Raw genomic sequence first — 13,462 nt, forward strand, 5'->3', positions numbered from 1 at the left:
AACTCTATGTAGATAACTTCTTCATCGATATCAATGTTTTGTTTATGCCAGTAGTCGTCCTTCCATTATTATTTGTAAATAAATTAAGCGCTTTCCACCCAATACATATAAAATAAGTCAAATATTTTGCATCAGAAACCGTATGTATAAAATATTATTATATTATACCTTAAAAAGTATCTCTTCAAAAATGAATTATTGTCGCTTTTTAATATACATAACATCACTCGCCTAAGCTCTACCACGCTTTTTACAAATCTGGGTAGGTACCACTCACTCATCCCTTGTTATAACCACCAAACACGATGCTTAGTATTATTGTGTTCCGGTTTAAACTAGTAGCGCATTATCAATGTCTAATATATATAATATATGTAGATCACTCACCATCATGTGGTCTGTTTTCTAGTTCACCAATTTGAAATGAAAAATTACTTAAAATAACACTGTTTCCTATAATTTAACGTTTTAATGTTTTAATTTAAATTTGGTTTTCTTATTCATAATTCATACGATACATTTACACTCAAAGTAAGGTAATGTATACAGTGTTATTACGAAAATAAACTGAGAATATGTGTTGAGCCGTATCGGCAAAGTGATAATCGATCAAGACCATTTCCAGGTCAATTAGTTTATCGAGCTCTACGCTCGACAATATGCGTGCATTCACTTTTATGAAAAATAAAATGATTGTTCGTTATAATTTGTATTCGATTATGTTATAATGCATTTTAAAAATATGAACTAATTATTTAAAACTAAGTTTTTTAAGTGACTATAAAAATATATATTATACGGTTTTTTTAATATTATTATTTAATTATCATTATATTATAAAAAATATCGTTAATACAAGCAGCATTAGTGTATTACTAAGAATATGCTGAATCGATTTTATTAAAAATAACGTGATTTATCTCAAATATTTATAGCCTTATATCAGCTAAAAAATATTTGAAATTATAAAACAAAATAAAACATGACAAACACACATTGACGACATTTAATAAACTTATATGTTATAGAAAAACTTATGAGTTCTCTGGACTACTGGGACTCGTGTTAAACATTAGTGTAAAAGTTTTTGAGTAATCCATAAACTAAACAGGAATATACAAACATTTAAATAATCCTCTTCTCTGTTCGATTTTGGCTAAATAAATCAAAAATCATAAATTCTTGTAAATTTCATAATCAATCATAATTCTTAAAAAAAATGAAATTAATATATGACAACTCGAAAATGAAGTTATGAAATAAACTAGTAAGGGAAATAATAGCAAACAGCCCCACGTTGGGCGCCATTCTCTAACGATAAAATGATAATATAGATAAAATGTTATTTTATCACAAAAAAAAAATATATAAGATCAAACCGTGACCGAGATCTTTCATTCAAATAAACTCATGACGAGATACGAAAACGTTACATCAGTAGACATATAAACGTAAAGTATGAAGATTTGAAGACAAATCATGGCGGCTGCTACCTATTATTGACTATCGTTCAAGTTCATTGATTTGTGTAATCACGATCTTGCAAAACTTCTGTGAAGAAGGGCGGACGGATCATCTGTGTATAAATAAAAAAGTTGTACCTGATAAGTAGGTAACCTATTTCTCAAAACCATCTCTGTAGAGCCAGGCACTGACTTTGATATGCACTTTTAACCTAATTTTGCCTCTTGTCATAGAACCTACACTAACTAACTTACCTAGTACGTACATTTAACAGGGCTGTGACTCTTGAAATATTTTTAACATAAAATCATGTGTTTGCGTCATTTTTGGACATCCTTTTCAGTAAACAATCTAAATGAAATTTAATGTAAATAAAAAGTTTATAAAAAATTAAGGAGCATAGTATATGAACCGATATATAAATAGTAAATATATAATAAAAATTGTTTTGAAATTTAAAGGAGAGATATTTTTATTTATTTGGTACTACAACCTCTAAATTTTCAAAACCAATCAAATTTTGAAACACACTACAAATAAAAGTCATGTACAAAAACCTTAACGTTCAAGTTCAAGTATTGCGCAGCACGCTGCACGTGTCTTATTATTTAATACTTATCGAATAAAATCAATAATCCGTAAGCAAAGCCACGAACAAAAACTCGTTCGTCTACATTTTACATGACACAAAACGACACGTAAAAAAATATATCAAAATTACTTTTAAAAAAGTTACCAAACGCAACGATATCGGTGCTACTTTAAATTTTGTAGCGAAGGCTTTAGAATTCCACGCCGTCGCTTTAAATATACGCTACATTGTCAGAGTTTGCGATACTGTAGCAAAATGTAACAAACATCGCATTGTTGGGGACCGGTCGAACGTCACTGAATGTTACAGCGTTATCCTTTTTCCCCGGGCGCCATGACAGCCGATACGGTCTCGTCACTCGCTTGTTATGTCATAACCGCTTTGTTTTGTTTTAGGAAATTTATAATACTATTTTATATCGTGACCCTTTACACTAAGCTTTATTTTTTATTGATACCTAGTTCTTTGAATTTACGTTACGATTCGTATTCAATAATATTATGACCACATTTATGCCAATTTCAATAATAATGGATGTTGTGGATGTCTATGGAAAGTTTGAACTTAATGATGAATGCGTGATCACATAGCTACGGTACAAACAAAGAAAATTAATTGCGATTTTTATAAATATTTATTTACGAACTCACCGCAGAACACGAACATGATATATCAGAATATGATATGCGACAATAACTGTAATAATTATAAATATATGTGTCAAAATGGCGTATCACACGTATCAAAACTCACCGCAGAACACGAAAGTGAAATGTCTGAATGGAATATGCGACATTGATTATAATAGTTATCAAATTTAAAGATTAATAATAATACTTTTTATTGGCTTAACGTACATGGAAAAGTAAAATTTAGGAACATATTTATTATGAATTATTCTGTTAAGGCCCGTGGAAAATGTTGTCTTTCAGGCTAGGTTTTCTTTATCTGTGCTTTCTTTATCCAGTCTTCCCAGCATTTTTTTATTTTCAGCCATGTATCGTTTTTTAGGGCGTCCTCTGGCTCTTTTGCCATTTAGAATTGACCCATTAGTGACCAATTTTGCCCACCTTCCATCTGTCAATCTTGCCATATGACATTTAAAGGAAACACCTATCAAAATGACGTATCACCGTAAGTCGGTTGTGAACATTGTACGAGTTAGATGAGAGGAATTCTTACAGAATTGCATTGCTGTAATCGTATGCTACGCTTAATTTTTCACATAATAATGATTTACTTCTGCAAAAAACCAAACCCGTCTCAGACACGATTCATGAATTATAGTTTTCATTTTTAGGAGGGTGGTTATGAGCAAAGCGTTCTTATAACTTCGGAGATTTAAATATATATTAAAATACAACCAGTTAATTATAATTTGAGAATAGAATGCCAATAACACAAAAGAAAAAGCATTTGTTATTAGCAAACACACACACTCATATAAAAAATATAATAACGACAATAACACACTTTGTTAAGTAGAAAAAAAAACACACAACAAAAAATATCTACGTAGAATTAACCTCATAATGTACATACTATTTATACTTTTATGCACAATATATCACGAACAATTTACCGAAGAATATTTTAATAGATATGAAGAAGTACGTCTTTGCCATAAAACTTTATAGTACTATACTTTTGTACATAATTATATTTTCTTTAAATCAGTCAGTAAAATGAACTGATTTCTATAACGATAGTGTTTTATATAGTAAGCCGAATACTACACAGTCAAGGGAATAGGAGAAATCAAGTGAATTTGGTCCTAATAAAATATACGTCCATTTGACCTCAGGTTTCCCGTGACAGCTGACATGGCGCCGGTCAGTTCACTGCTCGTCTACTATGTCACAGAGGCGGGTGAGCCTGTGAGTGACGTCGCTAGCTTCCACGTCCGACTCTTGCACAAGGAGGTGAGTCTTATGCCCTTTAATATAAGGTACAAAATTGTTTATTAAAATAACATGAAATATATTCAGTGAATTTACCTAATGGTCTTTGACTGGTATACGATACATTCGTATTTAGTGGTTTTGCCGCTGCATATTTCTACACAATACAATTCGTAATACAATGCGTCACTTACAATAGGGTAAGTAAATTAACCTTCTAAGCAATATAATTATCTATTCTTGTGGAGAAAATTTTAGAGATTATTCAACCACAACGCTCAAAAGCGTAAGGAAAACCATATATATAAACATGGATGTCGGAACGTTCGCTTGACAAAATAAACTTCGATGTCACTTGGAAATCTCCACGCGAGCCTCCAATCGTTCTAACGAGGTTAAGATATACAAGTTTTAGGCAGAATTTCATGCGTTACATGAAGATTTTTTCATGCCTTTTTCCTTCACTGCTGAGCGTTAGATTTTATAAGCCTACATTAAGGACAGAAAACTCAGTACTTGCTCGAGTTTAAACCGTCGTTCATCGGTGAAGATTTATAAGTATCTGTAATGCGATGATTATATTTTTATTCATAATAAAATGCATGCTTTTGCTATGAACGAAAAACTTAAATCCATTCTATGGAACGATAATTATTGTACTGTTAAGTTCTTATAGTTTTTTTTATTTATTTAGAGTTGAAGTAATTCTTTGATTTTTTCTGCCTCGCATAAATATAGTTGATCTTTGTAGTTAGATAGAGTAGATTATCTGATCACTCGACCTATTTGTTTTATGCAACCCAGATCCCTGTCGATAACACGCCCCTTCAATACTTAATTACAAAATAGTATTCATCGATTAAATCTCTATGAAAAGTAACTTTAATGTACGTGTCATTGTTTATTAAGGATGACAATAAAGATTGCGACGGAAAAGAAGAAATGATTAATTAGATTCTATAATAACCTTTACTGCTTAATGAAATAAAGTCATAAATAGCTTGTACATGTAAACGTCGTATATTAAAATAGGGTCGGATTAAAATATGAAGAAAACAAATTGCGACATTTTCTCCCTCCGATTGTGGAATTAAAATGTTGCGGTTTTTGCTGCGGAATGTATTTTTGCGTGAAATTGTTTGGAAAATTTGGCACAAGTGAAATTTTGTTCGCCGTATAGTTTAGGAATATGCGTATAAATATGAATACATTTATATCATCCGTTTTATATGTATCCTTATGTTCCCGTACAAGTACCAATCGCGACTATTTTTTCGAGATTTTTTTTTTTTAGAGTTGCGTGCTTGCGATGATAAAACAATATACTCATTTATAACATGGACTATCATATATTGTGTTGTAATATGTTGAACAACAATTTGGTACACGAATAAGTACTCAAATAAAATCCACACCTCAATGGACGGAGCAATCAAAATGTTATTATATTATATTATATTAAAGCATCAATTTCGCGAGTTCCACTGGTGGACAATCTTTATTATCTTTCGACATAGGACCAATCCTTACGGAATGAGTTCAACTCATCTAACCATCTCCGTCTAGGCTTTCCGCAATTTCGTTGACCACTCAAATTAAGAACTTAAAAAGATAATGAGAAATATAAATGCTATACATTTTATTGAATTCCATCATTTAAAATGTGTTAAAAATACAATAATAAGATAATAAAAAACTTAAATACATTCCTCTACTTTATTATCGTAATAGTACAAGTTTTATTTTTTAATGTATTATTATTTTAAAAAGTTATTAATTATGCCTTTATATTTTTTAGATCGCAACGTTCCTGTTTGAGGAATACATTATTTTTTCCTGTTTTTTTTATATTACGAAACCCTCGCCACGCAATTTTTACACGTAATTGATTTGATTATCTGTTTTTTATCACTGCTAAGTGTGTATCTAGTGTGATGGCATCGCACACGTGGATCCGCCAGCGTAATGCAATTGTATGTGCATCCGCTCGCAGACCGGATACAACGGTTGAAACATTTCGGGTATTTGTTTTGCGCAATGGTTTCCGCGTGCACAGTGCGCCGATATTCACGATACACACTAAACTAGTAAAAGAAAACTATTAAATGAAATACATTACAAAATTACAATTTGTACTAAATGGCCAGTACTTTTAACTTAATTAAAAAAAAAACGCAATTAAATGCGCAACTTAATTTAAGAAGTATATGCTCATTAAGGTCAAAGGTATTCTCCAAACTTTTAACTATCTGCGGGTCAACGTTGTTATGATCCCCATCTCTGTAATTAGGCTCTTTTGCCTATGGCACTGGAATAATATTAATAATCATATTATGGTATAACTAGTTTCCGTAGGCGGTTTCGCCCACGTATGAGGAAAATTCAGGTGTAACGTATGTCCTGTGTCCTTTTCTGTATCCCTAACAAAAAGTGTGTAAAAAATTTCATGAAATGTCATTGAGACGTAAAAACGTAATAAACTTACTTTTGTATTAATATTATAAGTTGTTTATAAGGAGGACGTGATGGATTAAAGTTAATTCACAAAAGGTCATTAGGTTTTTCTGTTTATATATTAGTAACAGCGTGGAGCTCGACAAACTTCTTCCCGCCTCGGACTGAACATAGGCCTATTTTAGTTCTGCATCTGAACTATTTTCAGTTGAGTAGATTCGCTCACTGTGTCATAAGAGTGCACTTATGATTGGGCAGATAACTGTGCATTATGACATTCATTGGTAAATTGTCTAGTATCAGTTCAAATAGTAACTTTGGCCTAAAACTGTCGGGAAAATGGAACGAAAATAGAATAAGGTCCTACTACCCCTCGAGTTTTGGCTACATTCTTTTGTTTTACGTGTCACATTCATTGTAACAAAAGCGTTCTTTTAAACTACGTATAAAGAAAATCCAAGTAAATTATACAATAACACTTTTGGAGTATTATAATTTGGTTTCAATATAATATGTAAGACGGAAGGAACATTGACGTTCATATACACACACACACGCACATAAATATACACACACGTTTCCATTTAGTAAGTTCTTATAATTAAAATCAGTTGTATCATCCTTCAGTTTTAAATAAATAAGATTTGGTGTAATTTATAATATTTCAATTCAGCTAAATCGATATTAAATAAGACAGAGCCGAACTCGATTGTAGCTCTCACCGGCAACAAATCGTTCCTCATTAAGATGCCTGTTAATTGAATCCAGAGAGATAGTTGTTAGCTAATTGTTCGATTATCTAGCAAGGAGAATTAATTTAAATTCGTTTGAAGATCCATGAAATAAACAAAAGCAGATGATAATGGCTTGCCGTGAAGCTTTTCTAAAGTGATTAAAATTTTAGAACCAACTTAAATTTTTTTATCAATTATTTAAGCAATTCAGAACTCTATTAAATGTTGACAAATTAAAATGCATACCCATAAGCTGATATTACTTAAAGTCTATTAGATTATATTTATTAAGGAAAAACATAGTAAAGGTACCTAAGCGCATCTCAGTACTGAAGTCGTATGTGATCTATGTCTTAAAAAAATTCACCCAAATGTATACATAGAAATTGTATATTTAGATTATACTAAACATACTTATATTTCATTATCAATGAAATATTAGTATGTTTCCATTGTTCGGTTGAGACTTTATTTCATAGAACATTTTACCCGTTATCATCTATACTTGAAACTAAAGATGTAATTACTTAAGCGGCGATTACGTAAAATTTATCAGACGAAACGGCCTTTCCGAATACGCCCGCTAGAAGTACTATTAGTACTAATTAAAGAGGACATTCCAATTAATTTTCATCCCGAACATTTTATTAACATTGTCTGCTTAATACAGGGATTTGTGTTTTAGTGGAATTTAAATTGTTTATTTTGGAAGAACATTAATCGTTTTTTATTTAATTTCAAATTCTTAGCTTATTATGGTATGGAAAAAAGCCGAGATAGCCCAGTGATTAGAACAGGTGCATCATAGCCGATTTTTGCGGGTTCAAGCTCAGGCACCACAAAATTTTATTTGCTTAATTTGTGTTTATAAAATACAGAGTATAAATTATATTTATATCAAATAAATTTATTTATTAATAAATTGCATTCATGCGAAGCCGAGTCAGGTTGCTAGTAAAAAATAAAATGTTAGTATGTTCGTCCTCTAAACATTTTTAATCATTCATCCAATTATGATGAAACTTTGATAGGTTATTCTGCATAACGTTATCCGAAAAGGTTCATAACCAAAATCAAGAATTTTTTATGTAAATTCGTTCTTTAATTAAATATACATTCTTATTTAACTGATCCCAATGTAACTAGCTAAAGGACTTGTGTTATGGAAAATCAGAGCGACGGTACCACAAACACCCAGACCCAAGACACCATAGAAAACTAATGAAAATTTTTCTATATCGACTCGGCCGACCGAACCCGGGATCTCGGAGTAGCTTACCCATGAAAACCGGTGTACATACTACTCGACCACGGAGATCGTCAATATTAGTACGGGTATTAGTTATAAAATATAGCTAGCTTTATTTATTATTAAACCGTCATTAAATGAGATATTTAAGGCTAACGCCTGCAATTAAATAAGTCTACGTAAAGGACTTCGGAAATTTCAAATGTCAACACTTCACTAATTAGGCAATGTAAGCGTTGATCCAAGTTCACGGAGGATGAGTTTGAAAAGCCTTATGGCACGGATAAATATTAAATAAAGAAGGATTATCCTTAGTTTAAACTCGGTGTATCTTCGAAATTAGAAGATGCTTAATTAAACTGAATTTCGCTATAATAGAAACTCGATTCATAAAGCTCGACATCTAATTTGATTTATATCAACGGCGATAATTAAAATAATATCCATTTCCTGTCTCTAATTTAAACGAAATATAGTCAAGCTGTGATTACGTCACGTATTAATAGTTAATTTATGAAGTAAAGTTGCTGAATTTATTTTGGATATTTCACACTATACATGGTGGTTATGACTTTAAGTAGTTTTTTTTTTTATGTGTCAACATCCTTCCTCTCGCTTTCCTGTAATCCGTGGGTTGGTTTTGTAAAAAGGGGCAGTATTGTGTAATAGGAAGCCGGCGAAGCGCGCGCTATTTGTTTTGACCAATGAGCGCGCGTCGTGCTAGAGTTGGCCATGAGATTGTACCAACCAATATGTCGAGAGGAATGTTGCTTATAACCAATGTAACATGTAGATATTGGACAATGTAAAAAACAATAACCATCACTTAAATCGCCAATGCACCAATATTTGTAACTATAATAATATACAACAATAATCTTATATAGTAATAGCGTAAGCCGCTTTATATCCCAGTGAATATGGGACGATAGCCGCACATAAAAAATCGGTTATGGACTCATTTTGAAGAGCTCCAACCGTAAATGTGCAGAAAAAATAACTTTCTTCACTGCAATTGAATAAACTGTTACGATGTAAGAAATAATTAATTTAAGAGAGCGGAAATAAGTTATTGATCGGGTAGAAAGTGTCAGTTTGAAATTAAATTTAAAAAAAAACCTACCGTAGGTTCCGAAATTCCTAAAAATCTATTCAATAAACGCGAAATTACGTCAATTTAAATGTCAGAAATTATTTTACTAATCCTAAACCTATTTACAGGTAGTGGTAGCGGTAGAAGAGCGTCGGTGGTGGTATCCGAGAGCAGCTCTACAGTTGAGAGTACTAGCTCCTACTGATTCCTTGATGTGCTTAATTGGCGCCCGAGCACCTCCAGATTCACGCTTCGACGTCCATCAAACGTAAGTAAGAGTTTAAGGGCAGCCAATATAAAGGCTCGCAAGACAAAGACACGAAGACTTTATTTAAGTATTATTTTAATAATTGTAGACCGGCTTCATAAATTTCTTTCGGCTTCATCAACGTAAAATAGTGTATTTAATATTTATTTATTAAGGACCATCAGCAGTAACTACACTTACACATGTCATACATAAAACATATTTATACTTAATATAAAGTGTGCGACTCTTTAACACGGCCACAGCATGCGTTTTTAGGTATATACAATACACGGGTATATTTTTTTTACTAAAATAATTTTATAATACTAAAATACTAGAGATTAACTACTAACTAGATTAAATAAAGCAATAAATATTATAATTAATAAGTTCAGTAATATAATTGATCACGTTAATAACATACAACAAAATAAATTCAATAAAAAATCATCAATTCACTATTTATAAAAGTTGCAATTTTATTCACTTGGTGGGTTTCGTGCAAGCTCGTCTGAGTAGGTACCACCCACTCATCAGATATTAAGACCAGGTACATAACATCTTAGCTTCCAAGGTTTGTGATGCATTGCATGTAAGGAATGGTTAATATTTCGTACAGCGCCACTTACCATCAGATGACCCATTTTCCAGTCTGTATACATACACCATAAAAAGTTCTTAAATAAATAGTCCAAGATTGCAAGGTTGAGACATCTGAACGTCACAGGCTTAATACTTAAAGAGAAAAATAGAAATATAAATAATTCCTTAGAAGATGATGCTCTACAAGTATTCTTTAGAAAAATCTGTAAAAATTCCAGCTGACCTAGCTTCTTCGCTACGCCTTCATGCATACAGAGATAGCCTTGTTGTATAAGATATTTTTCCTTTAAAATCTACCAAATAATTAAATCAAGTTTTATCCAGTTGAATCCAGTTTGAAGAGATTTATTTTCTCAATTAAATATATAAGTGCTATGCCAAGTCTGGTAGTGTAATGTCTGGAATCCGAAAATGTGTATTATTAATTTATTTTAATAATCATAATAAAATGAAAAATTCATTGAGTTTTATAACCTATAATAGCTTGTGACCACAGCTTGGCCCACGTACAAGTGAATTGTATGTACCCCTAACAATGTGTATACAACATCTCACAATGATTGGTAGCGTAGTTAAGAAGTAAAAATGGAACAAACAATCTCACTTAAAATTAACAAGTTATAATATCAGTAACAATTACCTGTTTTTAATTATTATAAAATAGCAAACGACTACTATTTTTTAAAACCAGTTATAACTCGCGAGTAAAGCGACTTTAATACTCTTTAATAAATATATTTTCGGTGATGTAATATTTTCCGTGACGTATATTTAATTCCCCGTATCACGTATGACACAAGTATTTTCGTCATTTATGTAATCGAAATAATTTCTTAAGCACCAATTCCATTAGGCGCATTTATATTTATTTAATTATTTTCCTTATAAGTATAAAAGTTGATAATTGTTATAACATACAATGTAATTATTTTCATAACATCGTAGTGGACTTCGTGCACGATTAAACGTTTGCCTAACTTTCTCCTTGGGACCTTTTAATTTTTTAGTAAACTGGTATTCCAGATTTACCTCAGCTTAGTTCGTTTCACAAAGTTTCAATAACGTATAATATAAACAGAAACTTAGCTTAAAATAAACCCCGTTTATTATAAAAGAAGAGATATTTGCTCAGGTGATTTATATATTGCCTTTATTTTAATTTGTAATTAAAAAAAAATAGCAAACGCTTAGAGAGTATTTTAAAATTTTAGGGGTCAATAGCGCAATGGTTTACGGGTCCATTAGCAATGTAACAAGTAACAGGATCGATCCTGACCCCTTGGGCTATTTTAGTTACTCCTGACACAAGTGATAAGCTTAAAAGGGGGGTTAAATATGAATACTAGTAATTCCTTAATTTATTGAGGCATTGCTTATTTAAAAGAAAATGTATGCAACTAGAAGTACTTTCAATAAATACATAGTCAACTTAATGGCCTTAAAGTCTCTCCAGAAGCACAGTTACACCTTTCAGTGCATCAGTACTTATAAAGGAATATTAGAGCTAAGAATTCACGCATATTTGCATATTTTGATTATACAATGCAAGACTGTCACAATTTATCACGCAATAGCTATAAGCTTACATATGAACCATATAGGAGACTAGCTGAGATGTTGTATGTTTATAAAAAAGACAATTATTAAGCTATGATATGACGAGAAATTATATGGAGATATGGAGGTGAAATGGCTTCATTTAATCTAAAATAAATTATTTATATTATAGATACTCTTACGTGCATCGCATATAGAATTTTCTATTCCTTTCCAAAAAAGATAATAGTAAATATAAAATTAGCAATTTCTGTAAAAGGTAAACAAGATTCAAAGATCACAAGATTTATATTTAAATTGAAATATTAAATAACATAATACTTAGGGAACCTTCAGGATATCTTTGCATACTATCTCATTTTTAGTATTTTTTAAAGATTTGTTTAATTAATCGGTATGCGCAAATGTAACCCCTTTATGATTTAATAAATAAATGTGGGACGAGACACACTGCTTAACGGACCATTGATTTGTGACATTTTTTTCTCTAAATGATCTATGAGGTATGAGGGTTCTACACGGCATATTCACTCGAGCAAGGTCGATGACGTATATTCACCTCTTAAAACAAAACCATTTTAATTATATACTTTACCGATATTATAACTAAGCATTCGCTGAGCACTTAATTCAACACTTTATCAGTTTCAGAGTTCGGTACCCGAAGGGTAAAATGTCTGTATGTCACTATACTGTATCTCATGAAAACGTGAAAGTTAGACACTTGAATTTTTCACAGATGATGAATTTCTGTTGTTTATAATAATAAATAATTATTATAATAATAAATACTAAAAAACAGAATAAAATAAACATTGAAAGGGGCTAACATATAACAGACATGATTTTTTTGCCGTTTTTAAAGATAATGGTACGGAACCCTTCGTGCGTGAGTCCTTTACGCACTTGGCCGGTTTTTTTACATATTTCACATCACACTTACGAAAAAGTAAGGACTATAAAAAATATTTAGAATCCAAGCTTTGATGTAAATAACTAGATAAACTAACTTTATTTTTCGGCGATAGCCAATGAAAATTCTTGAATATAATATTCGTTTACACTGAGATCATAATTAATCTTAACCAATGGATTAATTAAGTACGAGGTTTAACGAAGTCGGTTTTATTAAATGTAATTATTGTTTTAATTGGTACGATTATATTCAAATTAATGGTAAGAAAATTAAAAGCCTGTATAAATCCCACTCCTGTGCTACTCTAAATCTTATATACGTGAATTATTTGTTTGGATGTGCAATCACATGAAATCGAGTCGTAGGTGGAGCCCTTAAAATATATTTATATAAAACATTTTAAAAAGACGATATACATATATAATAATCGAGGTTTACTCGTATATTAATTATGCAACTATTGAACATTGATAGCAAGTAAAGACGGGCTTAGTATAATATATTGGATATCACTTTAGTATTGGTTCTCAGTTAATCATTCGGAAATCCTTCACAAAGATCCGATCATTTATCAACTAGTGCGAAAATAACACGTCAAAGGGTAGACTGATATTTTTTTTTTAGTTGATAGATTAATCTTTACTTGTAA

General features: G+C 31.3%; 1 protein-coding gene across 1 annotated transcript in view; it reads left to right on the forward strand.

Annotated features, from left to right (window-relative positions):
- The window catches only part of LOC125067301 (C3 and PZP-like alpha-2-macroglobulin domain-containing protein 8), a 229,109-nt gene that overhangs the window by 191,948 nt on the left and 23,699 nt on the right, over nucleotides 1-13,462 (forward strand). The window contains exons 10-11 of the mRNA XM_047675818.1: nucleotides 3,861-3,978; nucleotides 9,616-9,755. Coding sequence (XP_047531774.1) covers nucleotides 3,861-3,978; nucleotides 9,616-9,755 — 258 coding nt within the window. The remainder of the gene's footprint in view (nucleotides 1-3,860; nucleotides 3,979-9,615; nucleotides 9,756-13,462) is intronic.

The sequence above is a fragment of the Vanessa atalanta genome, chromosome 11 (genome assembly GCF_905147765.1).
Source record: "Vanessa atalanta chromosome 11, ilVanAtal1.2, whole genome shotgun sequence".
Classification (NCBI taxonomy): Eukaryota; Metazoa; Arthropoda; class Insecta; order Lepidoptera; family Nymphalidae; genus Vanessa; species Vanessa atalanta.